This window comes from Mirounga leonina, unplaced genomic scaffold, assembly GCF_011800145.1.
Source record: "Mirounga leonina isolate KUSES-001 unplaced genomic scaffold, KU_Mleo_1.0 Mir_115, whole genome shotgun sequence".
Lineage (NCBI taxonomy): Eukaryota > Metazoa > Chordata > Mammalia > Carnivora > Phocidae > Mirounga > Mirounga leonina.
Genome location: NW_023270268.1, coordinates 99,091,481 through 99,117,743, shown reverse-complemented (window position 1 = coordinate 99,117,743; position 26,263 = coordinate 99,091,481). Strand labels below are relative to the sequence as shown.

General features: G+C 38.0%; 1 protein-coding gene across 2 annotated transcripts in view; it reads left to right on the top strand.

Annotated features, from left to right (window-relative positions):
• NECTIN3 (nectin cell adhesion molecule 3) overlaps positions 1-26,263 on the top strand; it is a 135,271-nt gene that overhangs the window by 91,543 nt on the left and 17,465 nt on the right. For both annotated transcript variants that reach the window (XM_035000208.1, XM_035000207.1), the window contains exon 8: positions 26,147-26,209. In XM_035000208.1, coding sequence (XP_034856099.1) covers positions 26,147-26,209 — 63 coding nt within the window. The remainder of the gene's footprint in view (positions 1-26,146; positions 26,210-26,263) is intronic.

The window sequence follows — 26,263 nt, the reverse complement described above, 5'->3', positions numbered from 1 at the left end:
CCCTCAAAGGTCCTAGTAGCTGACTAAGAATCAAATTGACATGAAACAGATTAACAGGAGAAAATAAAATTTAATAGTGTATGTACAGGGATTCCCCACAAACATGGAAGTTCCAAAGAGACAAAATGAGGTTTATGTCATTCTAGACTAAGGAGAAAGGGAGTAGGGGTCTGCGACTTAAAGGGAAGCAGTGCAATTTACAGGAAGATGAAAAAGAGTTAATGTTTGTAAAAAAAATATTTGTCCTGACATAAAAATGGATTACTCAGATAAAATTTATCTCTGGGAATAACCCTTATTCTATAAAGACTGTACAATTTATATTCTTCTATATAATTAAGGGAGGGTCAGACTTTTCTCTTGAGGCCCCAGGGTGTTGATAGCCTTCACTTCAAAATAATCCACATGCCAAAATGGCCCATCTCAGGGCAGTCTACCCTCAGCCCCTACACTAGAAAACAGCATGATATTTTTAGGAAAAACCAGAACCTGGGTAATTAGTCACTTCATTTAAAACCAGTTCATTTCATGACAGATTTACTGAATACATACTTTTTTTTTTTTAAGATTCATTTATTTTAGAGGAAGAACACACACGGGGTGGGGGAGGGGCAAAGGGAGAGGGAGAGAGAGAGAATCTTGAGCAGACTCCCCACTGAGTGTGGAGCCTGATGCAGGGCTTGATGTGGGGCTAAATCTCACGATCCTGAGATCATGGCCTGAGCTGAAATCAAGTCAGACGTTCAACCAACTGAGCCACCTAAGTACCCCCCTGAACACTAATGTACTTTTGATTGTTTTTGAATCTATTCAGATATCTTAGATAAAATTAGAATGAACATTCGCATTAGAATAAAAATTTGTTTGAAACCTCTTGAATTTGAAGAAAGCATGTTTGAATGAACTAATTTAAATGTTTCTGAAATTTATTTGGTTTAAAAAAAAGCTTACTAATAAAACACAGGCCCTGATTTTTTTTTAAAAATGCTCCAGGTTAGAATATCAGTTTAGAAATACTAAATTAAATTCGAGATGCTTGTTGTTTTAGTAGTCTTTAAAATGCCAAAAATTAAGACATTTAAAAAAATCCAATAGATGGAAAAACATCCAGAGGGGTTTGTTTTGGGTAGTCAAGACCACAATTTATCCTTGGGTGAGTTACCCTTAGTCATTTGACCTAGAGCCACTAAATTATTCTGTTTTCTTATATGAGTATGGGAATCTTCCACCCAGTCTGTCTTGGCAACTTGTCAGATAACTTTCCATAGTTACAAGCTACCATAGTACAAATTTTCTGTTCCTGGGCCTCATAGTAAATAGGATTACCACTTTCTTTCCCCAGAGCCATGTTTTCACCACTGGTTTGGTTAAGTTTGGTTGTGGCATGATTCCAAATTCCAAATTTATTTGGTTGATTCTTTGGCACATATTTTCAACCAAGATGTTTGTTCCCTCAGTTTTATGTACAGTAATCTCCCTTTGCTTGCTTTACTAATATTTGCTTAATTAGAAATAAGTGCAGGGCAAGCAATTAGCCTGTTGTTGACTCCATGTTTTTGTTTTTGTTTTTTAAATATATTGCTTGCTATTTGAGAATCAGATTCTAAGAAGAAATAAGCCTCATAGTAGCATGTGTTTCCTTGGACATGTGAATTAAATGTTTAATCTTGTATTTCAGAGTAAACAGCATTTTATTATTGGGGAATTAATAAGACGTTGTTGGGAGGGATGGGGAACTTATCTGGAGTGGCACTTTAGTTTGAATCTTTGATACCTTACAAGTATTTTTTTAAAAATCATTGAGGCCTATTAAAATCATTTCCGTATTTACAGACACCTCCCATTCCATATCTTTGTGTGCAGATTACTAGCAAATGCATGTGTAACACAGGATCACTCCTTATGATGAATTCTTTAGGTCTATTTCTTGTTTTTTGAGACCCAGCTTGAGTTTGTTCAGGAGGAAAAATTTTCTTTACCCTTCAAGGTTCTTGTAACTGGACTAAGAATTAAATTGACTTGAGATCGATTAACAGGAGAAAATCAAATTTAATTTTGTATGTACCAGGAATCCATGCAAATATGAAATTACAAGGACAGGTAACATGAGGTATACATGTCATTTTCAGCTAAGGAGAAGTGGGAGAGGTCTGGGACTTCAAAGGGAAGGAAAGCAAGTCACAGGAAGATGAAAAAGAGTAAATGCTTGGTAAACAAATATTTGTTGGGCCACTTAGAAACAATGGGACATAGAGGACTTTGATCAAAGAGGCCTTGCTAAGTTCCTCCCTATCTGCCATATCTATGGTGATAGCTATCTTCCTATCTAAATTCTTTTAGGCGCCTGGGTAGCTCAGATGGTTAAGCATCTGCCTTTGGCTCCGAGGTCCTGAGATCAGCCCCACTTCTGGCTCCTGGCTCAGCGGGGAGCCTGCTTCTCCCTCTGCTTCTCCCTCTACCTCTCCCCCTGCTCGTGCTCTCTCTCTCTGTATTTCTGTGTCTCAAATGAATAAATAAAATCTTTAAAAAAATAAATAAATAAATTCTTTTAGGCAGCTGGAGGGGACTGGGAAGGCAAAGTTTTCTTCCTGAGTCTTCTGGGCCTTGATTGTTTTCACTTCAAAATAATCTGCATGCCAAAGTGGCACGTTTTGGGGCAGCCTGTCCTTGGCCCCAAGTTCATTTAGCATTTCTATGATTAATTACATAGTTGCTTTTCTGTTTTGTTTTTTTTTTTTTTTTTCCCCACAGAGTTAAACTCCATGATTATTTCCTGTTCAATTGATTTTGAGAGTGTAATTTTTCTTTGTAGTTTTAGACAACAGAACTAGGATCAGAAGGTGATAGGAAGATAGATTTGAATACTTACTCTAAAGAAGACCTTTCCAATAATTAGGTCTATCTGATGATGGGGCTGATACACAAGAAGTCCTATATATTTCCTAATTGGCCTTGTTAAAGGACTCAGCTGTTGTCTTTTGTTGTATGTTATAGGAGGCATTTCTGCATTGGGTTTCAAGTTTAATTTTAAGCCCCTCCTAGTCCTTTTCTCTTGATTCTTTTTTCCCCTAAGAAAATAATATAGGTGGTAGATTAAAAAGTAACATTGGAGTTACTTGGGACCTATCTTCTATATAGATATCTTAATGTGATTCTGAGTGTATATATAAAATATATATGTATAGTTAACATTTTATATATATTTATATATACATATATAGTTAATGAGTTACTAAAAGTACATACGTTAGAGGTAACCAACTCTATTCTGTACATGTTTTCATTGAGTTTAATTTCAAGGTCTTTTGGCATTTCCAGATATTACTGAGTCTTTATGAAAAGCAGTTTGATGTAAGCAAAAATTACTTTAAAATATTTTTTTGCCCCTTTTTAAAGAAGAAAAAGGTTTTCTTCTGTAAATGCAAATTATACATTGTTTTATGGTTGGTTTACAATTATAACTGACCTCTCACATAGATACTAAAGCTTTGAATATCTTTATAGCAGCTTTAACTACAATGAAAATTAGATGAGATATAAAACTTGCTAACTGCAGAATATTTCATACACATAAGTAACTTTAGAAGAATGAGAATTGTTAAAGGTCTTTAAAAGGAAATACTTAGCTTTATAATGATTCCTACTTTAAATTCATTGGCACTTACAAAAGGTAATAATCTCAATTTCAGCTTTTTGGCGGGCACTAATTATTTAGGCTAGCAATCCTGTTTATTAAAAGAGATGCCATGTAAATGTATTTGTTTGAAACATTTTAAATGCCTCATTACTGATGTATATGTTCCCATGGAAACCACAAATATCCCTTTAGAAAAATGATGTAAAATAGCAGCTTTACTTTTTAAGTAGAACCTGAGAAATTGCAGGCTCTATTCAAGGAAAGGTAGCTGCAAAGTTGAAAATGTTACTGTGATTCTATACCGCTGAGCTAGGAGCTGCAGGTAAAATGGTGTAACCATACATCAGGTGCACACACATACACCAAACAGGTTAATTGTACGAGAACAGAAAAACGTGGCATGTAAAAGAATAATAAGTGATAAATTAGACCTCATTAAAGTTAAAAAATGTTTGCTCTTCTAAAGATACTATTAAGAAGACAAAGAGAAACCACAGGTTGGGGAAAAAATACTTGTAACACATAGATCAGACAAAGGAATTGTATCCAGAATAAATAAATAAGTTTTACAATTCAGTAATAGGAAGACAACAACTCAATTTAAAAAAAATGGACAGAAGAGTTATACAGACTTTTCATCAAAGAAGATATGCTGATGGCCAATTAACACAGGAAAAGAAGCTTGACATCATTAGTACTCAGAGAACTACAGATTAAACCACAGTGAAATGTCACTACCCTCCCATTAGATTGGCTAAAGTTAAAAAGACTGTACTAAATGTTGACATAATTAGTAATAATTCCTACTTATAAGTCTACTTTTGTATTTAATTATATAAAAGCAATTTATACTTAAATTATTTTCCATTTTTGCTCTTCTAGTTAATTTTCATTATTTTCTGTTCTTACAGTACTATTTAACTATATTAGGAGTCCAAACACCAAAAACTGTCTCAGAGAATATTCCCTCATCCACATCCCCATTAAAATTCTTATAAAAAGGATTTATAATGAATATGTGGTATGGTTCTTGGCTCTACAAGAAGTGACTCGTTTATATTTTTATTTTAAAGTCCTCTGTAACTGAGTAATCCTGTGCTTGATGGTAGTTTTTTTTTCCCCCCATAATGAACTGCCTATGATCTACATGGTACTTACTTTAAAAAACAACAACAACAACAACAACAACAAAAATGGGGAATGTGACATTATGGGTCAGCTAAGTTGCCAAGGAAGAGAGTTGTCCGGGCGGCATAAGGCAAATGTGAGTTGTTGCCCTGGAGCTGAAAATGTCATTTGAGGTTTTGTAGCCTGGACTCCCACCCAAGACAAAATTTCCTTTAATAATACCTAAGAAGATAGTCATCCAGCCTCAACTTAAAACGTTAGCAATTTCACTACCTCACAAGGTACTAGATTTCATTTTTGATAGCTAAAATTGCTAGAAAATTAGAAAATTGCATTAGCAATTTCACTACCTCACAAGGTACTAGATTTCATTTTTGATAGCTAAAATTGCTAGAAAATTAGAAATCTAGGCTCTTTTCAGCTTAATTAGTCCTGATTCTGATTTCTTTAATTCTTAAAATTCCTTTCAGCATTTAAAGCTGCATCGATTAAGAACATATTTCTTTTAATCCAGATGCTTTTCGTACATAACCTCAAATGTTTACAACAACCTTTCCAGGAATTGTTTTATAGCTTTTCCAATATTTCAAGCTCTCTGACTTGCTTCCACTATTTTCTACAACCAACCTGGAGTGTGTCCCAGTATCTTTCACTATTTCTTTTAGGATATAGTTTATCTTCCCTCACTGGTTTCTCTCCTCTGAGAAAATTCTAGTTTAATATTTCTCATGAAATATATTCTCTGGAACAAAATGCAGTATTCCAGGATGGCAAGTATCAAGTGAATTTAGATTATAATCTCTGTCTTACCCCCTACATCAGTTAAAATGGTTTGCTTCCATTCGTGTGTGTATGAGTGTGTTTTATTAATCCAGACATCTTTCTTGCAGTTATATTGATTTTCTTAACCCAATTATTTTTCTGTTAAGTTTAACCTTTATTTTATTTATTTTTTTAAAGATTTTGTTTATTTATTTGACCCAGAGAGAGAGAACACAAGCAGGCAGAGCGGCAGGCAGAGGGAGAGGGAGAAGCAGGCTCCCTGCTGAGCAGAGAGCCTGATGTGGGGCTCGAACCCAGGACCCCGGGATCATGACCTGAGCCAAAGGCAGACGCTTAACTGACTGAACCACCCAGGCATCCCTAACCTTTATTTTAGATCAAAATTCTGAACTACCGCAAATATTTTACCTAATACAGTCAAAATTCAGAAATTTTGATTCTTTAATATCCTGAACTGGTGTGCGAAGTAGGTAGCCAAAGTGATATGACTCAAAACAAATAGAAGGAGATGACCTTGTTGGATTATCAAAATCCGTTATTGTAACATTCATGCCTCCATATCTGAAGACAGTCTCCTGCTCTTTTCCTTATGGGTCACATCAATCTTTTTTATGTGATTTTTTTTTTTTACCTTAAATAGTTTATACTGTGTAGATTTTTCAGATAGTGGGCACGTATTTTCTGATTTAAATTTTTTTTCTAAGACATTGGAACTCATAGAAAAACATTAGATTGGGACATAGGGAGGAGCAACTGTTGAGAACAGAGCTGGAGAAAGAATGAACGTATATCTCTTGTAATCTTGAAAGTAAGAATGCCTGAGGGTGTGGAGTAAAAATGGGGTGGGGAGAACTGTAAAATGTGTATGGATTCTGTATTGGCATCAGTATCCACTGTCACTCTTGGCTTACAGAGAAGAGCCACCACAGGACTCTTCAAGGATGCCAGAGCTCCCCTCATGAATGCATTTCATGCAGACGTTGGTTAAGAAATGTTCTCAGGATGCTCCTGGAGGGTACAGTTGAGGGGTGGTTAAAACAGGCCTTAGGTGATAAATCAACTTTAGTATCTGGTCTCCTTAAGCCCGTAGATACTTTCCTCTTCTGTATCCCAAGGAAATTTAGAATTTCACCTTCATTTAGTGTAGTCCACCTTTGGGCCTAGATTTCAGTCATCTAACTGAACTCTTAGAGCTACCGGTAGCCACTCAAATTAATATATTGAATCAAGAATCTTGACATAGTACATCTGTATGAACAAGTTTTGTTTGATTCATTATATTCCATCCACCTGATCTAAAACCCTTAAGATCTATTTCCATGTAGGTTTCTCAGGATTTTGTCTCTAAAATCTTGCAATTTGGGGGAGGGGGCACACTTTGCAGTTTACCCTAGGGTAAATTGATGTAGAATATTAAATAATTACTTTAATAAAAAGTAATATCTCTCTGCCATATGCAGCTTAAAGAAAACTTAGTAGGCACTTAGAGTAGTCTGCCTAGAAATCTCCTTACGTAAATATACCACTTCATTATATATATAATTTTTGCCGTATCATCACAGGCAACAATGCTGCTGAACTTTATCCCACTATATGGTAGGATCCCCTTTCCTTCAGCTTCGATAGGGTTTTCCTAACCTTCCTTTAAATGTGTACCAAAGTCACCTTGAAGGCTGTCAAGCTTTGTCATTAGCTCTCTCTTCAGAGCCCTTCCAATGGTTGCATGGAGCTTGGGCCTAAAGCCACTGCCATGTTTTAGGGTGTGTTAAAGTAGCACCCTACTTCCAAGTACTAAAATCTGTTGGTTTCCTATTGCTGCATAACAAATCTTCCAAACTTAACAGCTTACATGAACAGCAACCATTTATTACTAGCATGTTCTATGATCTGATTCTAGTGGTGGTTCTTGCTCAGGGTTTCTCACAAAATTTCACTCAGATGGTGGCTGGAACTGCAGACATCTGAATGCTCATTCACTTGTCTGGTTCATGGGTTGGAAAGACTCAAACAGCTGGGGGCTGGAACTGTTTGCAGTCCTGTCTCAGGAAGCTCTCTCTCTCTCTCTCCCTCTTTATTTTCCCTGCACGGGCCCTCCAGCATGGCAAATTCAGGGCAGCAAGTTTTCTTACGTAGCAGCTCAAGATTCAAAGATACAAGGCAAGACGGTGACACAGACTCCACCTCTTATTGGGGTGTCGCTATATCTGGAAAAGCATATGTGGTTGGAAATAATGTTGCAGCTCTTTTTGGAAAATAAAATTTGCTTTCTCTATGTGTTTTCTTGTATCCAGAGCCTTTTGAAACATGTAAGTATAAAACTAAGAGTGAAGTAGATATCCGTATAGGAAAGTAAATCTTTGTAAGACTTATCACTTTATAATCTATTTGACATTATATTTGCATTGTATTTGCCATACATTATTGGGTGGTCACAACATTTCATGACCAATGCAAGACTAAAGGCAAAGATTTTAATGCTGGATGAAATGGGATTAAGTAGGGAAAGATGTTTGAGTGCAAATTCATTTTATAGGTGGTTATTTGATTAATGAATACTTTGATGTCACAGTGACTTTTTCAAATCCTTTGTGCAGTCATGATCAGTTACTTGGATAAATAATATTTTGAAAAAGAGTGTTGCTTCTTTTTCACATATGGGTAGAAGGGATCTATAAAGTAAATGGATAATTCAAAATCAGGAAAAGATTGCCCAATGGAAGAGAGAGAACAAGTAAGAGCTAGGGATACTATCAAAGTAATTTAAAAAAAAAAAAAAAGTACAATAAGAATAAAGAATTACTATCTGTAAAACAAAAAGGAAAGTTAATTACAAAAGTATAAAATGTGAAAAGTAGTTGTATTTCAGAAGTGATTGCGCCTGACATCAAAGATTAGTCAAACTTCTTGACTGGAATGAGTATTAGAGATAACTAAGATACCATTGTTCCAAGAAAGGCATCTGAAACTCTGTTAAACCTGTTGTTCCTTGTAGCTATTTTTAAAAATCTGAAACTTGTGTTCATTTATAATTTTTTAAATCATTTTACTTTTTTAAGTGTACTCTTTAATCCTCATCACCTATTTAACCCATCACCCCACCCCCTCCTTTCTGGTAACCGTCAGTTCTCTGTAGTTAAGAGTTGTTTTCATGTTTGTCTTTTTCTCTCTCTCTTTTTTTCCTTTGCTTGTTTTCTTTCTTAACTTCCACATGAGTGAGATCATATGAGATTTGTTTTTCTCTGACTGACTTATTTCACTCAGCATTATATTCTCCAGATGGCCATCGTGTTGTAAATGGCAAGATTTCTTTCTTTTTTATGGCTGGATAATTGTCCATTGTGTATATATAACACATTTTCTCTATCCATTCATTAATCAATGGACACGGGCTGCTTCCATAGTTTGGCGATTGTAAATGATGCTGCAGTAAACATTGGTGTGCATGTATCCCTTTGAATTAGTGTTTTTGTATTCTTTGGGTAAATACCTAGTAGTGTAGTTCCTGGATCATAGGGTAGTTCTATTTTTAATTTTTTGAGGAACCTCCATATTGTTTTCCACAGTGGCTGTCCCAGTTTGCATTTCCAACAGTGTACGAAAATTCCTTTTTCTCCACATCCTCACCAACACTTTTGTTGTTTCTTGCCTTTTTGATTTTAGCCATTCTGATAGGTATGAGATGATATCTCATTGTGGTTTTGATTTTCATTTCCCTGATAATCAGTGATATTGAGTGTGTGTTGGCCATCTGGATGTCTTCTTTGGAGAAATGTCTGTTCATTTCTTCTGCCCATTTGTAATCGGATTATATGTTTTTTGGGTGTTGAGAATGAAACTTGACTACTTTCTTACACTATAAACAAAAATAAACTCAAAATGGATTAAGGACCTAAATACGAGACCTGAAACCATAAAAATCCCAGAAGAGAGCACAGGCAGTAATGTCTCTGACATCAGCCATAGCAGCTTTTTTCTAGATATGTCTCCTAAGGCAAGGGAAACAAAAGCAAAAATAAACTATTGGGACTACATCAAAATGAAAAGCTTCTGCACAGCAAAGGAAGCAGTCAAAAAAACTAAAAGACAACCTATCGAATGGGAGATATTTCCAAATGACAAATCTCATGAAGGGTTAGTATCCAAAATATATAAAGAAATTATACAACTCAACACCCAAAAAAGAAATAGGCCATGGTTTTTTTCAGCCACAAAGCTGTTGGGGTCCTCTTCAGTGCTGGTCACTGAGAACCTTGGTTGCTCCCGCTGTGTGGCTGATATTAACCCCTTCTCTTCCTTGTTCCTAGCCGGCTCTGCCTCTCAGTTTTGCCTGTCTCTGGGTGGGGTGAAACTCAGACAGATCCTTCCTGTAGTACTCCAAAACCCTGGGGGAGCTGGTTGTTCATCCCACCCTCCTTTCCCAGCAAGGAGAATTCTTTGTAGCTGGGACATTCCTTCCAGGGACTCAGTGAGCAGAGCCAGCCTAGGGGATGGGATGATGCAGGCAAAATGAAGCTGTTCTTCCTTCTGTTTGTGTGTGGTTATTCTCAGGTTTTTTGTTCCACTGTTACTGAAATGTGTTAAATGGACTCCTGAGCTCTCCTAGAGCTGTTTTGAGAGAACATATGTTAACACTAATTAGAGCTTACATTTATTTAGCATTTGTTAAATGAAAGGCATTGCCCTAAGTGCTTTATATATATTAACTCATGTAGTCCTCGTAACAACCTGGTGAGGCACATGCTAGGATTATCCTCATCTTTCACATGAACGGACTGAAGCTCACAACATTAACTAACTTCACCAGCATCACCCAGCTCTGAGAGCCAGGATTAGAACCCAGGCAGTCTAGCTTGAGAGTTCACACTGGATTGCAGGTAAATAATGTAAAGATCACCAGCCTGGGCATCAAGAAGTATGGATCTAGATTTTTGTTCCAGCTCTGCCATGAGTGAATCCTTGCAGAAATACCTTTACTTCTCTGGAACTCTGTTCGCTCCTATGTGAAAGGAGGGCATTTGTTTCTGGATAATTCCTGAGGCCCTTCTTGCACTAATATTTTAGAATTCCTCAGATGGAAAGGGCCAAGCAAGTCTGCTGTTTCTGATTCGCCAGTTATTAAGGACAATCAGACTTTAGCAGCTAGGTTGTCCCATAGCCTCTGGGATCATACCCAGAAGATGCTCAGATGCTGGAATTTAATACATCATCCTTTCCCTACACATCAGGTGACTTTGCATCTGTATAGAACAGAGCTCTATACTCCAGTGCCTATTGCCATTTGAAAGCTATTTATAAGGAGATATCATAAGACCCCACTGCACATATGGGTGGAACCTCATAAGGAAGAAACCGTCTTAAATTAAAAGCAGTTGAAATACATATATATATGTCATCTCCTGTTAAGTTAGAAAAACAGTTTAGCTACACTGAAGTGCATGTATTTTCCTAGAACACCTCACTTCGTCATCCATCTTACTCTCTTAAATTTCTGTTGCACAGATTTGTAGCCAAGTACTTGAGTAGATGTTTTTTGTCAACATTTCACAAAATAGGGAAACATTCAGGCATCTTGCTGGCATTATTCATCTAAATATTCTGAGCCTTTTCTTGTTTTGAACTGAGTGCAGAGTGAACTAAAATGATATTCTAAAATAAACAAATTGAGGGCTTTGTACTATTACACGCCTTTTTTCTTTTTGGGTCCTTGCCATACGTTATGACTTTTCTCCATGAGTTCTACATGTAGATTTTAAGCCCTCTGCTCTTGATGCTTTTCTCTTTGCCTGTGTGTGTGTGGCAGCTGCTTTCCATGCTTCCCTCCCTCCCTCCCTCCCTCCCTCTCTTCCTTCCTTCCTTCCTTCCTTCCTTCCTTCCTTCCTTCCTTCTCGCCATCATTCCGCACCCAGACACACATACACTCAGCGTGTACACACATCATGGGTCCTTCTGGGCCCTTTAGCTTGGTGCAGAAACTGAAACGATGCTAAGCTAAAATATATATTCATTCGTAAAGGAACATGAACTATCACAGACATGTTTAAGTCTAAATGAGGAAGGATGGAAATAAAAACATGATCCTTTCTATTTAATTTTATACATTTAAAGGATCTAAAGTTAGTCTGGATTCTATTTCACAGAAAATAAATTTGAACTATCTAGCTGCTTCACGTACATATTTTTTAAAAATTTATATTTCCCCAAACCATACTAAATATAAGATGATATGGTATTCAAACTTGATTTGAATTAGAAGGAGAAAAATAAAATGGGTCCTTAGGTTCAATTGTTGAACATACTAAGTGAATCTTTCGTCCTTAACGGTGCCATGATACCTGTTAGAGAATTCTCCACACACAAACTGTCATCAGGAGGATATCTTTCCTCTGATCTGTCTTGTACCATGCACATGGGCTGGAGGCCTCATTTGTTCTGTGAACACAGTAGAGCACCCAGACTTACAGTGAGATCTTGCACAAGTCTTTCTAAGAAACTTTGTCTTACCTATATTGCTGAGTTTCACCAAATCCTTTTGAACTAAAAATGAGATTCTAGCAAAGACTGTGAGCTTCTTTGGAGGAAAAATGATAAAAGATTTTTGCAGCTTTTGAAGCTACTTGCATTGAGTATGTTCTTTCCCTCCTCTCCTCCAAGCAACTTACATAGAAATGCAATTTAAAAAAAGGGGGGGAGGCCTACAATCAAAAGCAAACATTGTCTTTTCCTTTAATACACAGATGTGCTTTTACTCTCTTTGATATGTTACCTATTCTGGGGCTGTTAGGAGAACACGACTTCTCTTCCAAGTGCATGCCACCCTTCCTTAATACAACATGCTTCATCTCTATGAACAAGGGAGGTCTATTTTTGAGCTTGCAGCAGCTGCTCATCTTCACGTGAGCAGCGGTGTTTTCCTCCATGTGAGAACATTTAACCCCTCCCATTTTGTTGCATCTTGTCATTTTCAGGCCTCAAGGGGCTTTCACCCTTCTGGATCTTTCACCGGCAATCATGTGTGATCCTTTCAATCAGAATCCCTTGATTCAACTCTGATTCACCTCAGTCTTTTGTTGGGGCCTAGAAAGTCTTACCTACCGCTTCGGTGCATAGCCGCCCCATCCCTTCTACTCCTCCTCCCCAGCCTCACAATCGGTTCATTGTAACAGGAGCTGCTCACTCCCTGGGGATTTTATAGTCTTTGTCTTGTTATCAAGTGCTGTCATTGCGCCCCTAACCCAGCCCCTCTAATACACTCTCTCCTACCACTGAGTGGGTATTTTTCTCCTTTCACTGTGCTTTTAAAAAATGTATGTTCTGTTTTCTTGGACAAAATGCGATCATTCTCACAATTTCACTCAATCTGTGGTGGTAATCTCTGCTGTTATCCACACTGTTATCCTTTTCACAGACAAATACAGCTTTTGTCCTATAAGCCTTAATGAAGTATATGGCCTATCCTTATTCTCTTTTTCTCCTGTTTTCGGTCTTTATACAAATTTCTAGGATCCGCAGACTTGACTTAGGTCTGTAGATCTGTTGGCATTTTCTGCCTTCTCTTTCCCCCTTCTCTGCTCTCTACTATTGGTATCCAAATCCTGGATCCTCCTGTGCTCTAGAAATACCTAGAGCTCTAGAAGCTCTTCTGTGCTCGGGAAGAAGAATCTAAATAATGTAGCCACACTCACCACCATCATCGTTACGATCAGTATCATTGGCTAGTTAGTATTTCTCACACCCTGCTTTCACCATGTTGCTTCATAACCTAGGATCTGTGTGGCTCCAGAGGCTTAGGACTCCCAGTCTGGTGCTCTGTGATTGGACCCACCATACCTAACCCAGGGCCTTCAGAGTGGTCACGTGAGTCCTCCCATCCCACCAGTAAAGTCTGGGTCCTCCCTAACACTGTTTAACCTCCACCTCTCCATAGCTTATCTTGACTTCTAGCCTCTGAATTCCTGTATTGCAGGTGTATACTGTTATCTACATTTCCAAAAATCTCTAAACATCTAAAATTTTTCCTAACTCATTGTACACCAAAATTTGACCTGAATTGCTGACTCTCATGTGGTTAAATATAGTCATTTCTTTCTTCACTTAATGTGAATACTCATCTTTTCCCCTGAACAGCTTGATTATGGGGTTCTGTATCAGATCCTGCTGGAGATGTTTTACAAATATGTGGAATTAGTAACTATCATTTTTCTAAAAATCTGAAAAATTCAGAATTCCAAAATGTACCTGTTCCTGAAAGTTTCAGATAAGAAATTGTGGACCCATAGCTATTGGAGGTTAAAATCAGATCAGATCAGCAGGTGGTTATATGGTTCTACACCCACGTGCACTGAGTACTGTGGTAGAAAAGAAAAAGTAAAAGCGTAAGATAGGTTTCCCACTTTTAAGGTGCTTGCATTCAAACTACCTTGCTTTGTTGTTTAAACTGGAAGACAAGCCACATGAAACAAGACTGTAAATTCCTGGAGGGCAGTGGCCCATAAATTCTTTTGCATCCCTATTAGTAGAGCATTGCTAATGATGAGGTTATTTCAGAGGACAGACTGTTTCCAGGCCATTTAGGAGAAGACTTAACTTCACCTTTGTAAAGCTCAGTTGTCATTGACAACAGACCCCAAATTCCCATCCCATTGCTGGGCAGACATTTCCAAACACGATGGCACGCCTTGTAAACACCGTGTCTGAACTAACTGCATGGGACTGGGGAAAGAGCTCTTGCCGCCTGGGACACCCTCTGATGGCTCTCGAGGAGGCAGTTCCAGCCAGGGTCACCCACAGCCTGGGGCCATCCCAGCTTGGGCAGGAGTTACATAACTTTTGTCACCGTAAATACTGTTGATAGTTAATTTCTATATTCTTTTAGAATTATGTGTGCATGAACACAAAAGGTTATTTTAACCGCTGTTAACCTCTAGTAAGCAGTGTTTCTTGCCTCAACGAAGAGTAGCAGCTAATAAGAGCATATCACTATGTAAACATCCAGTACTGACAGTGTAGAGTGAATTGAAAACATAAAAAGATCCTTGACTCATTTTATTAGCTAAGCCACATATCTCCCCTGGACGGATTTCCCTCCTTTTGTAGCTAACTTACTTCCGTTGCCTCCTCAGACCACTGGTGCTGTGAACTTTCATGCCAGTCGCTGATGTGTTCTGGTTGTGCTTAATTCATGAGTGGGATTCTCCCTCAGGTGCCTTCACACAGTTGGCTGAAGACTTTAGTACCCGTGTGCAGGGAAGTGCCAAGCTGGGATTACAGTTACTTTTCTAATTCAAACAAAACTGCCTACTCTGGGTTTTATATTCACAAAACTGCTGTCCCCGAAGGTTAATATTAGTTTTCCATAGCAGATGATTTCTCTTTCTGTCTAACCTTCTTTATTGCTATTGGATTATCTTCCTTCAGAGGAAGAAATAGGGCATGCTATCTATATTTTCTATTTTCCTTCCAGGAAAATGGTGCAAAATACTATTCAATTAAATTTAAGACCCCAAAAGAAAATACATGTGATTATTAACTAAATATGTTCAAGGGATCCCTTCGATGGTTTATGGGATAAGTAACCAATAAGCAAACAGATAAGACCTTTCCGTGTTTTATTTTCAACTTTTTAATGACACCCTCAATGGAAAAAGGAGATGATTGGTAAGGGAAATGACTCCTATATTATCTCACCTTTCAATAGGAAAGAATAAGATGATAGTGTTGTTCTACATTTAGTATGTTTCCTTTTGTCTCACAATCTAAAATATGTTCAGTATTGAAGATTTTAGGAGGCTCTTTTTAGTTTTTTTTTAATCTTTTTTGCTAAGAATAGCATAATTATCAACCACAAAGAAAGTCTTGCGAGATATCTTTTTTTCAGGGCTACAAGTTAAGGAACTTAGATGCTGGATTAAATAGGAGATTGGGGAGGCCCATATTAATAGTTTCTAGAGAGGAATTAGAGTTTGGTTCTTATTTTAGCATGTAGAATTTTGACCATTACAACAACTAAACCAGAGATGGGACCATTTTTGTCATGTTTTCTCTGAGAACGCATCTTTTCACAAGGTATATATGACAGTATGATGGATAATATTTCTGCAGAGTGGCTTGGGGTACAGTACTGTGCCTGACATAAAAAAACAATATCTTCTTTGAGGGTGTTTGGAATGTGGATGAAATTACACTAACAGCCCTAAATTGAAGGATTACCTTGTGGGCAAATTTGGAGATGACGTGGTGTGAGTGGGTAATAATGGTACAGCATTAGGGCAAGGGGTTGAAGATCAAAGATGCCCATTGTGACAAGGACAGCATAGCATTCTGGTGTTAAAATGTTTAGTTAGGGAAAATAGTACATATGAATGCATAATCATTTGATTTGTGTCCTGGAAATGGGTAGGATTTATGATCAGGGACATCTTAGCATTATATGTGGGTGTCTAGTTTGCTCACAAATAATTTTCCATCACCTTTATCATCTGTCTGCTTTAATTAGATGCTTGGCTGTGCATACACGTTATAATTTAGGTGAAGTATCACTGTCTTGGTATTTTAATGTAAGGATTAAGTGAGACCAAAACCAAGATAAGAATTTTCATTAAAATGTGTCATATCAAATTTCACTTTGAAAAATTAAAATCTAGAATGTATACTCAGTAGAAGTAATGAAATTTATTTACCACTGATAAGGAGGAACACTGTCTCCCTTTTGGATCATACAACATTTTCAACAACAACCTGGCTGTTCTAATTCTCTGGTGACTTGAGAAAAATTCAGTGCTACCTTGTGAGATAAATAATCTAATATTCTTCTATTGTATAAATAAACCTCATGATTTAAGCACACATTTGAAGAGTTTGCCATAAGGACATTCTGTAGGCATTTCTTCCTGTACCTGCCTCACTGAAATCTTTGATATAAGGTATTAGAGGAGTGGACATTGCATTTTAAGGTACTAACTATATTACTGAAGAATATAAACAAACAATAAAACTGGAGGGAAGATGCCCTCTGAATTAATTTTAAAGGGTATTATCCCATAGTGGATGACCATTCTGTGTTCAGCGCTGGGCTGGAGCCGATTAAAAACTCTGAGAGTCTCAAGGAAAGCCTTGTCTTTGTTTTCCTTTAATCGAGGCTGGAGCCCAAGCAGGAAGTGAAGTAACACAGGCTGTAGCTTTTATTTGACCAGTTCAGATGCAGATAACCCAGAGCAGGTGGCAAAGCCGGCAAGTACTGAGAATCGTGACTCTTTTCTCTGGTTTCTGTCCTCTCCCCTAACAGATGCTCAGTGTCCTCCTGCTTTTCATTCCCCCTCTGCAGTCACATTAGGAAGAGACCAGATATACTATCTTAGGCAACTTTGTGTGACAGTGTAAGACACAGACTTTGGAATTACGTAAACGTAGATTTGAATCTTAGCTCTACAAACATGGAAACATTGCTGCTTCTCTCCAAGCCTAGCTTCCTCATCTCTCTTATGGGAACAGTGATTGAATTACTTCAGGGAGATAGAATAGGAACATGAGCACATCTAAAGCATCTTGTACAATACCTACCTTAAGCAGCAGGGAGTAGGGGAAGAGTCTTTGGTCAGTCCTTACAAGTTACAGTTCTTTTGCCTACACTGAATTGAACAATGTCTTTTCACCATGTTGACAGTATTGAGCCAACTTCTTTCTAGACCTTCTCCTTCGGTCTTTCTTTACAAGATTGCTGAGTACTAAGGATCTAGCACCTATTTGCATGGTGCTCACTCCCTTCTCATGAACCAATTCAGATATAAATTTGCCCAGTTCCTTGAAGTTAGGAAGTCAGACCCCGGGGTTTCCAGTCCAGCTGGCCCAGGTTTCCCAACATGGGCTAGCACCCAAGACCTCTGTGGGGACCACCTACTAAGAGTAAGATTCCAAGGAGATCCTGTGCATGGCATGGATCATACATCAGCCAGTGTTTATTGAGCATCTGCTGTGTGATAGCGCCATATGAGGTTTGGAGAAAACCTCCCTGTCTCTTAGGGGGTTAACAGGAAAGGAATTATAGGACGATGTACAGACAGAACATAGAAATGAACCTTACTTCCCAGGCACTGGGAAAGAGGAGTTGTAAGTATGTCTTAGGGAATAAGATCCAGACCGACTTCATATATTTAACCTGTATAATGTATAGTGGCAGTCTGCATTGATCATGATTGATTATAGATGCTGCAGAAACAAGAATTAACTAAAAAAATAAGGAACCATTTCTAAATTTCAAAGGAAAAGGTTGATTAATAATACACTACTCCTCATTGACATTCATAGAGGATACTTCACAAGCTTTTGAGAAACCCTACATTCTTAAATACCCCTATCTTTTATAAAACTCATAAGAGTTGAGAATAACAAAGACACATTGAAAAGTGGATATTGAAGCAGTTGCTAAGCTCATTAACTAGCTAAATGATTATCCCATCACAGAAGCCTCCCCAATCTTGATTCAAATTTGTGTCTCAATAAAATTACAAATTACAGCCTTACAACCTGTTATAACCTTTTTAAATTCACTCATGAATGGTTAAAACCAGCAATGTTAAATCTGTGAATGCCAAGGGTCTACTGTAATAATAAGAGACATTCATGTGAATAGCTTACCCTTATGGTTAATTATCATGGAGAACAGTAACAATTATTTATCTCATTAAACAAGTACCTAATTAATGTTTTAAATTTCGCTTGATTAGAACACACTCTTTACAGTTGTTGCTCACGCAACATGTCAACACTCTCACAGTTATTACAAATGAAGTAAAAGGGAAAATTGACTTTTGGTTCATGGTTTTAGTAATACAAGTTCTTTCAGAGAGGTACTTAATAGGAATGTAATATCCTTGATGCCTTAGGAACCCATATTTTGTGAATTATGTATAGTAGCTATTTCTTCATGTGTTCCTCCTTTAGTGTGGTGAAATCATCCCTAATAGAATGGGACTCAAGTCACTAGAACAAAGTAAGCAGTTGGATACTGCCATGAAACTCCTGCATCAAGGACAATCTGTGATGAAGTATTTATTGAGAATTTACTAGGCTCTTGTATCACAGATTCCAGACTGCATCAGTGACTTCTCATTCTACTTTGCCTCCCCACACATGTTCCTTCAAAATAGAATAACTAGGATAAAATGGAAAGTATAGGTTTTTTTTTAATATTCAACTTTATTGAGATTTAACTTACATAATACTGTGCTCCATTTTAAGTGTACTGTTTGATAAGCTTTGCCAAATGTATACATTCGTGTGAACACTACCCCAATTAACATTTCTGTGACCTGAAAAATTTGTCGTACATACCCTCTACCACCATCCCTCCCAACACCTCCTGCCTCAGGCAACCATTAATATGATTTCTATCCCAGTATGTTAGTTATGCTTTTAAAAAAGAACTTCACATAAAGAGAATCACAGCATGCTCTTTTGCGTCTAATTTCTTTTGCTCAGCATAATGTTCTTGAGATCCATGTTGTTGCATGAATAAATTTCCTTTCATGGTTGTGTAGTATACCATTTTATGAACATACCATGATTTGTTTATTCATTCCACTGTTGAGGGCTGTTTTTATTTCAGGTTTGGGGATTTATGAATAAAAATCTTTAGTTTTTTTTTTGTAATATTTTTGGTTGTGGTACTAGGGTGATGCTAATTTCATAAAAGGAGTTACAACGTATTCTCACCCCCCCCCCATTTGCAGAAAGAATTTAAGATGCTTTTAATTGTTTGATAGAATTTACTAGTGATTCCATCTGGGCCTGGAGTTTTTCTGTGGAAAGGATTTTAATTGTGTCTTTCAAGACATTTGTCCATTTCATCTAGGTTTTTGAGATTGTCATCAAATGGTTCATAGCACATCTATCTTATTCTTTTAATTTATATGAGATCAGTTATAGTGTCACCTTTTTCATTTTGATATTGGTTTGTGTTTTCTCTTTTTTCTTACGACAGGTTTTGCAATTTTATTGAAATTTTAAGAACCAGCTTTTCGGGTTTTGTAGAATGTTTGCCCATTGTTTATTTATTGATTTTTCACTCTTTCTTTCAACTTCCATTGGATGTAATTTGCACTTCTTGTTTCAGCTTTTTTTTTTTTTTTTGATTTTTTATTTATTTGACAGAGACACAGCGAGAGAGGGAACACAAGCAGGGGGAGGGGGAGAGGGAGAAGCAGGCTTCCCGCAAAGCAGGGAGCCCGATGCGGGGCTTGATCCCAGGACCCTGGGATCATGACCTGAGCGGAAGGCAGATGCTTAACGTCTGAGCCACCCAGGCGCCCCTTGTTTCAGCTTCTTGAAGAATTTTAAACTCGATCATTAGTTTGGGACTTTCTTGTTTTCTAATATGAGCATTTAAAGCTACAAACTTTTCTTTAAGGAGTTCTTTTTTCAAAATCTGAGAAGTTTGGTATGTTATAATTTCATTTGCATTCAATTCAAAACACTTTCTGGTTTCCCTTATTATTTCTCCTTTGGCCATGGAGTTATTTAAAAGTATGTTCTTTAGTTTCTAAACACTTTTGAGTTTTCCAAGTATGTTTTTGTTATTGACTACTCACTAAATTCTGTTATGATTTAAAAATATATCTATAGGATTTCAAGCCTTTTAAATATTTTCAGACCTCTTTTATTGCCCAGCATATGGTCCATCTTACTGAATGTTCCATGTGCACTAAACAAATATATATTCTGTTGTTGAGTGTAGTAATCTATAAATGTCAATTAGGTCATGTTGGCTGGTCATGTCATTCAAGTATTCTTTATACATAAATGATTTTCAGTTTACATTTTTATCAGTTACTGAGAGAATAGTGGTATTTCCAGCTGTATTTGTGAATGTTGCTGTTTCTCCTTTCAGTTCTGTCAGTTAGTTACTCATGTGTTTTTATTGGGTGTATACACATTTAAGATTGTTATGCTATGTTGTCCTTTGATCCTGTGATCATTATGGAAGATTCTTTTTTTTTTTTTTAAGACTTTTTATTATTTGAGAGAGACAGAGCAGAGCATTTGAGAATATGAGTGGGGAGAAGGGGGGAGCAGAAGGAGAGGGAGAAGCAGGCTCCCTGCTGAGCGGGGAGCATGACATGGGTCTTGATACCAGAACCCCAAGATCATGACCTGAGCCGAAGGCAGATGCTTTATCGACTGAGCCACCCAGGCACCCCTAAAAGATTCTTGTCTCTGGTAATTTTCCTTGTCCTGTAGTCACTTTGATATTATAGCCACCCTGGTTTAAATTTCTTCTTAATGAATCATGCTTTCCTCGTACGTGTTTTTCCATTCCCTTAGTTTTAACCTACCTATATCTTTATATTTAAAATGCATTTCACATAGCTAACATCGAGTTGAGTTGCTTCTTTACCCAGTCTGAAAATCCCTGACTTTATTTTTTTTTTAAGATTTTGTTTATTTATTTGACAGAGAGAAAGAGAGCGAGTGCACGAGCAGGGGAAGCGGCAGGGAGAGGGAGAAGCAAGCTCCCCACTGAGCGGGGAGCCACACACGGGACTCGATCCCAGGACCCCAGGATCATGACCTGAGCTGAATGCAGACACTTAATCGACGGAGCCACCCAGGCGCCCTGTTTAGTCTATTCTTATTAAATATATTTATTGTCATGGTTGGGCTTGAGTTCATTTTTTTTCTGGTGAATGGCCAGTGTAATTCTTATCTTTATTTCTCTGTACATACTGTATCTTACTTTTTCCTCTGGCCACATCTTAGATTTTCTTTATTATTGTTTTCAGCAGTTCAAGTTTGACATGTATCGAAGTAGTTTCCTTTATGTTTACCCTTAGTGGAGTTCATTGAGCTTCTTAGAGTTATTGATGTATTTTTCATCTAATTTGGAAAATTTTAGCAATTCTTCAAATATTTTTTCCTGACTTGCCTTCCTTCTGTGATTCCAGTTATCGACAAATGGTAGATCTCTTTATATTATTCCACAGATCACTAAAGCTATATTTAATTTTTCTTTTTAAGCTTTTTTCCCATCTGTTCTTTGTATGGATAGTTTCTGTCTTCAAATGCATTGGGCTTTTCTTTTGTGGTGTCTATTAAGACCCTGCAGTGACTTTTTCAATTCAGATATTGTATTTTTTCAGTCCTAGAAATTCTTTTCAGTTCTTTCATAGTTTTTGATTCTCCTATTCTGTTCATAATTTTTACATCCTTACCCGTATTTATAGTAAGTGTTATAAAGTTCTTGTCTATTAATTCCCTATTTGTCACTTTTGGGTTCGGTTCTACTGACTTATTTTTTCCCTGTTTTTTTTTTTTTTTTTCTCCATGTTCAGTACATTTTAATTGGATGCTGGACATTGTGAATGTTATCCTGTCAATTATTTGAATTTTGCTGTCATTCCTTAATGAGGATCGAGTTGTTTTTTGTCACTCCGTTAATTTAAGATCAACTTGTTCTTCTGGAAGCTTGTTTTTAAGCTTTGTTAGGGTTGTTCTAGAATACTCTCTGCCTTAGAGCTATTTTAACCTTACTCTTAAAGCATGACCTTGGGGTCTCCACTGAATGTCTCACATGTCCAGTGAGGATTTTCCGTCTTTTCAATACCCTGTCCCACAGATTACAGTCACCTCAGCTTGCCTGAGTGCTGAACTCTGTCCCCTCAGCTCAGCAAGGTTCTGTGCTCTTCTTGGGTTTTCTCTTCCCAGATCAGCAGAAAAATCAGATAGTTGCCAGGGCTATTATAGGATCACCATATGTTTTTCTGTCTCTTGAGATCCCAGTCCTGTGTAGCACAGTTATCCACTGTCTGAAAGCTGTTGTTCATGTATTTTGTCCAGTTTTCTGGTGTATCTTTGATGACAGGAGGGGCTAGTCTGGTATTAGTTCTCCATCATGACTGGAAGCAGAAGTAAAAAATGTATCACTTGTCATTATAAGGAAGAAGCATTAGAGCAAGAAAGTCTAATGACTTAAGAAATGAGGAAAGTGCTTATGGATAGAAGTTGTTACAAGATAGTACACGCCAGTAAGGAAATCAAAGTATGTATTGAGATTCAGAGTAGCCTAAGGCTTTCTAGGGAAAAAAATGTAAGAATAATAGAATAATATATGCTGTGTATCCATTAGTTAAAATATTGTAAGTTAATTTAGTACATATATATTAAGCACCAAACATAAGTAAGGTATTATGCAAGACACTTTGCAATATACTGATGATTAACCTAAAGTCAGATATTCAACATTTCAGGTAGTTTAGGGAGTGCAGAAATAGAACACGTATACCACCCACCATTAGATTAAATGAAATTCCTTATGTATCTTGTCAGAAATTGGATGGCTGCACAGTGCAGAAGCCAGGGCGGCATGCTTTTCCATAACCCCTGATCCCTAATTCAGGGCCATCTCTAGCATGTGTGGTACTTCTTTTCATAGAATTTGGTTCAATATTATATTACAAAATTCATGGGCGCCCATGAGGGATAGTGGTTTGTTTGTGATAGTTTACAATATTGGGTAGAGAAAAGGACCTTACACAGTATGCTTGTCATCCATTCAGTGCAAGTGAAGATTATTCATAGTGTCCTGCTCAGTTCTAGAAACTCTCTCTTCTTGTCCTTTATTTTCACATGTACCACTTCTGGCTAATTATATATCTTCTACTATGAGACAAATGTAGCAATGCTATTATTACTCATAAAGCCACGGCTCTTTGAAATCTCTTAATTGAAATGAAATAGACAGATTTTCTTGCCTCTGTAATGCTCGAACACTATTAATTTATTACTGGCTATATTGTTACTCAGGGTGCTGAATGGTTCATCCTGCCCACAATGAACACTGGCTTCCAAAGGCTTTTGGTTGTTGCTGTGTTTCACTGACAATGACCAAATATAAGTATTATCCTGAGTGTTCAGGAAAATCTGGATGGTAATTTATTTTCTAGTCATATTAAATTTGCCATTTGGAATTTTATAGCGTAAACATAGAACAGCACATATTCCAACCAAATGTTTTCTTGAACTCTTGAGGCTGTAATCACTGTATTTCTAGAACATGGTCTCTTTTCAGTGTTGACTGCACCCTTGGTTTCTGCACTCTGCCACTAGTGGGAAGAAGGGCACTGAATAATTTCTCAGTTACCTGTATTGATAGAAGGGGAGAACAGCAACCAGGATCATCTAAAACAGCAAACAAAATGGCAATTTAGTTTTAGGTATTTTTTTCCCTAAATCTATTTTCCTTGGACCAGGACCAGCCACATAATTTGTGAGGCTCAGCATAAAATGAAAATGCAGGGCCTCTTGTTGAAAATTAACAATGTCAGGACGGTGATGTCAGGTCCTAGATCAGGGTGAAAGACTTGTCCTCACTGAAACGTGTCCTCTAATCACCTGCCAGAAATACCATGATGTGGGGGGCATGCAGTCCTGACCCCAGCCTTCCCTGTACCAGCACTCGGGCCCCTGCCAGGGCAGAGGACAGCACAGTCACTGGACAGGGACAGGGAGGGGAAAGCGAGGGGGATCTGGGACACCAGGGTAAGGGGGTGCGGGCCAAGAACCAAATCAAACACAAGCAGCAGGAGAGGACATCCTTGAGTGGAGGCTACAGGTCACTGAGGCATGCTCCACTGTTTCATAAGACCACTTACAAAACACAGAATCTAAGATGGCAACAACCACTGAGCATTAAGCCCCAGAGTGGGACCTTCTAAACACAAGGCCCTGTGTGACTGGTCACACTCCATGAGGCTGGCCCTGCCTTGGACTTTTACCAGTGTGTACTGTCCATCTCATGTGGTCATGTGGGAAGCACCCTAGAATCATGCAGAACGTGACAAGAGGAACAAATTTGTCAGACATAATTTATAATTTGGATAACCTTAATATGGGATACCAAGAATTAATAGTTTAGAGTTCAGTAAATTCATTAGTTAACTGTTGACTTCCTACTGTTGCAGAACCACAGGCTAGGGTTTGGAGCTGGAAGAGGAGGGCCAGGAAAGCTCTCACTCTTCACTAGGGTCGAAAGGTACAGATGTTGTCAGATAGATCAATGGTGTGTGCTATGGTAAAGATATAAACAAGAACAGTAAGAAAACTTACTAGGAGTAAAGAAATGAACTTTGATGGGCCTTGTAGGAGGAAAAAAAAAAATGACTTCAGCCAGGCCAAGATGGATGGGGTAGTATTTCAACTGTCAGAGACTAAGGGGCAGACCTTCCAGGCCAAAAGGACAGCATGAGGAAAGGAAGTGAAAAGGAGAACATGTTGATAGATATGCCTATATGCTGGGACTTTCGGGCCTTCTTCTGTTATAGTTATTAAACATCTATTTTCCAGACACTGAGCTAGAGGCAGGGGATATAGGAATATAGGATTAGGATTCAGACAAAGCCACGTGTGAATCACAATCCACTACTCCCCAGCTGTGTGACTGGAGACACCTTACGGAACCACTCTAAGGTTCAGTTTTAGTCATCCATAAAGTAAAAACATCAGTTTTATAGAATTTTTAGAGAGATTATGAAGGAAGTAATGTTTTTTTTTTTTAAAGATTTTATTTATTTATTTGAGAGAGAGAATGAGAGAGAGAGCACATGAGAGGGGGGAGGGTCAGAGGGAGAAGCAGACTCCCCGCCGAGCAGGGAGCCCGATGCGGGACTCAATCCAGGGACTCCAGGATCATGACCTGAGCTGAAGGCAGTCGTTTAACCAACTGAGCCACCCAGGCGCCCGAAGGAGGTAATGTTTGTAAAATACTCCAACTAGCACCCTCAATCCTAGTGAAGGAGACAAACAAATATAAACAAATAATTGCAATAATAATATATGCTTTATGCAAGGCTTCTTGGAAGAGCTAATATTTGACCAGGGGGCTGAAGGGTAAGAATGCATTTATAAGCCAAGGGGAAGCTGAGAAGGATTCTTCCTAGGGTGAGGTTTGAAAATGAGGAATCCCCTTGGGCGCCTGGGTGGCTCAGTTGGTTAAGCGACTGCCTTCGGCTCAGGTCATGATCCTGGAGTCCCGGGATCGAATCCCGCATCGGGCTCCCTGCTCGGCAGGGAGTCTGCTTCTCCCTCTGACCCTCCTCCCTCTCATGCTCTCTGTCTCTCATTCTCTCTCTCTCAAATAAATAAATAAAATCTTTAAAAAAAAAAAATGAGGAATCCCCTTTATGATCTGTGAGGGGGTGGGAGGCAGGGAGTAGGTATCAGGAAGAAAAGGGTGACCATAGATAAGGACAAAAATAACTTTTCATTACCACCCCCAAATCACTTTTAGCTGATTCAAAGTATCAGATTCTTCTGCAGAAAAGATAAGTCCTCCCTCAGGTAAGATGTAAATAAGTTTGCATGAGAGGTTCTGCAGCAGATGCTCTGTATGTTTTCTTCCTTCCAGAAGTCTGGAGTTAGGAGAGAGAGAGACAAACTCAAGAAATGTATTTATTTATCCCCTCCTCAAATGGAACATTGCTTAGTTGGCATACATTTGACAAGACATGAAAGGCTCTTTTAAAAATAGCCATCTTCATGGTCTTGATTGATATATTTCACCATGTGTTTGGTGCTTTAAAGTGCATGTCTTGTTCCTTCTTCTTCCTCCAGACCGAACACTTGCCTTTGCAGACTCAGTTCAAAGAAAGAGAGGTTGGCGGTCTCCAGCACTCTGTAAGTAACGTGGTCCTGCTGCGGGGGTCTGCCCAGGGGGAGCTGGTGGCTACC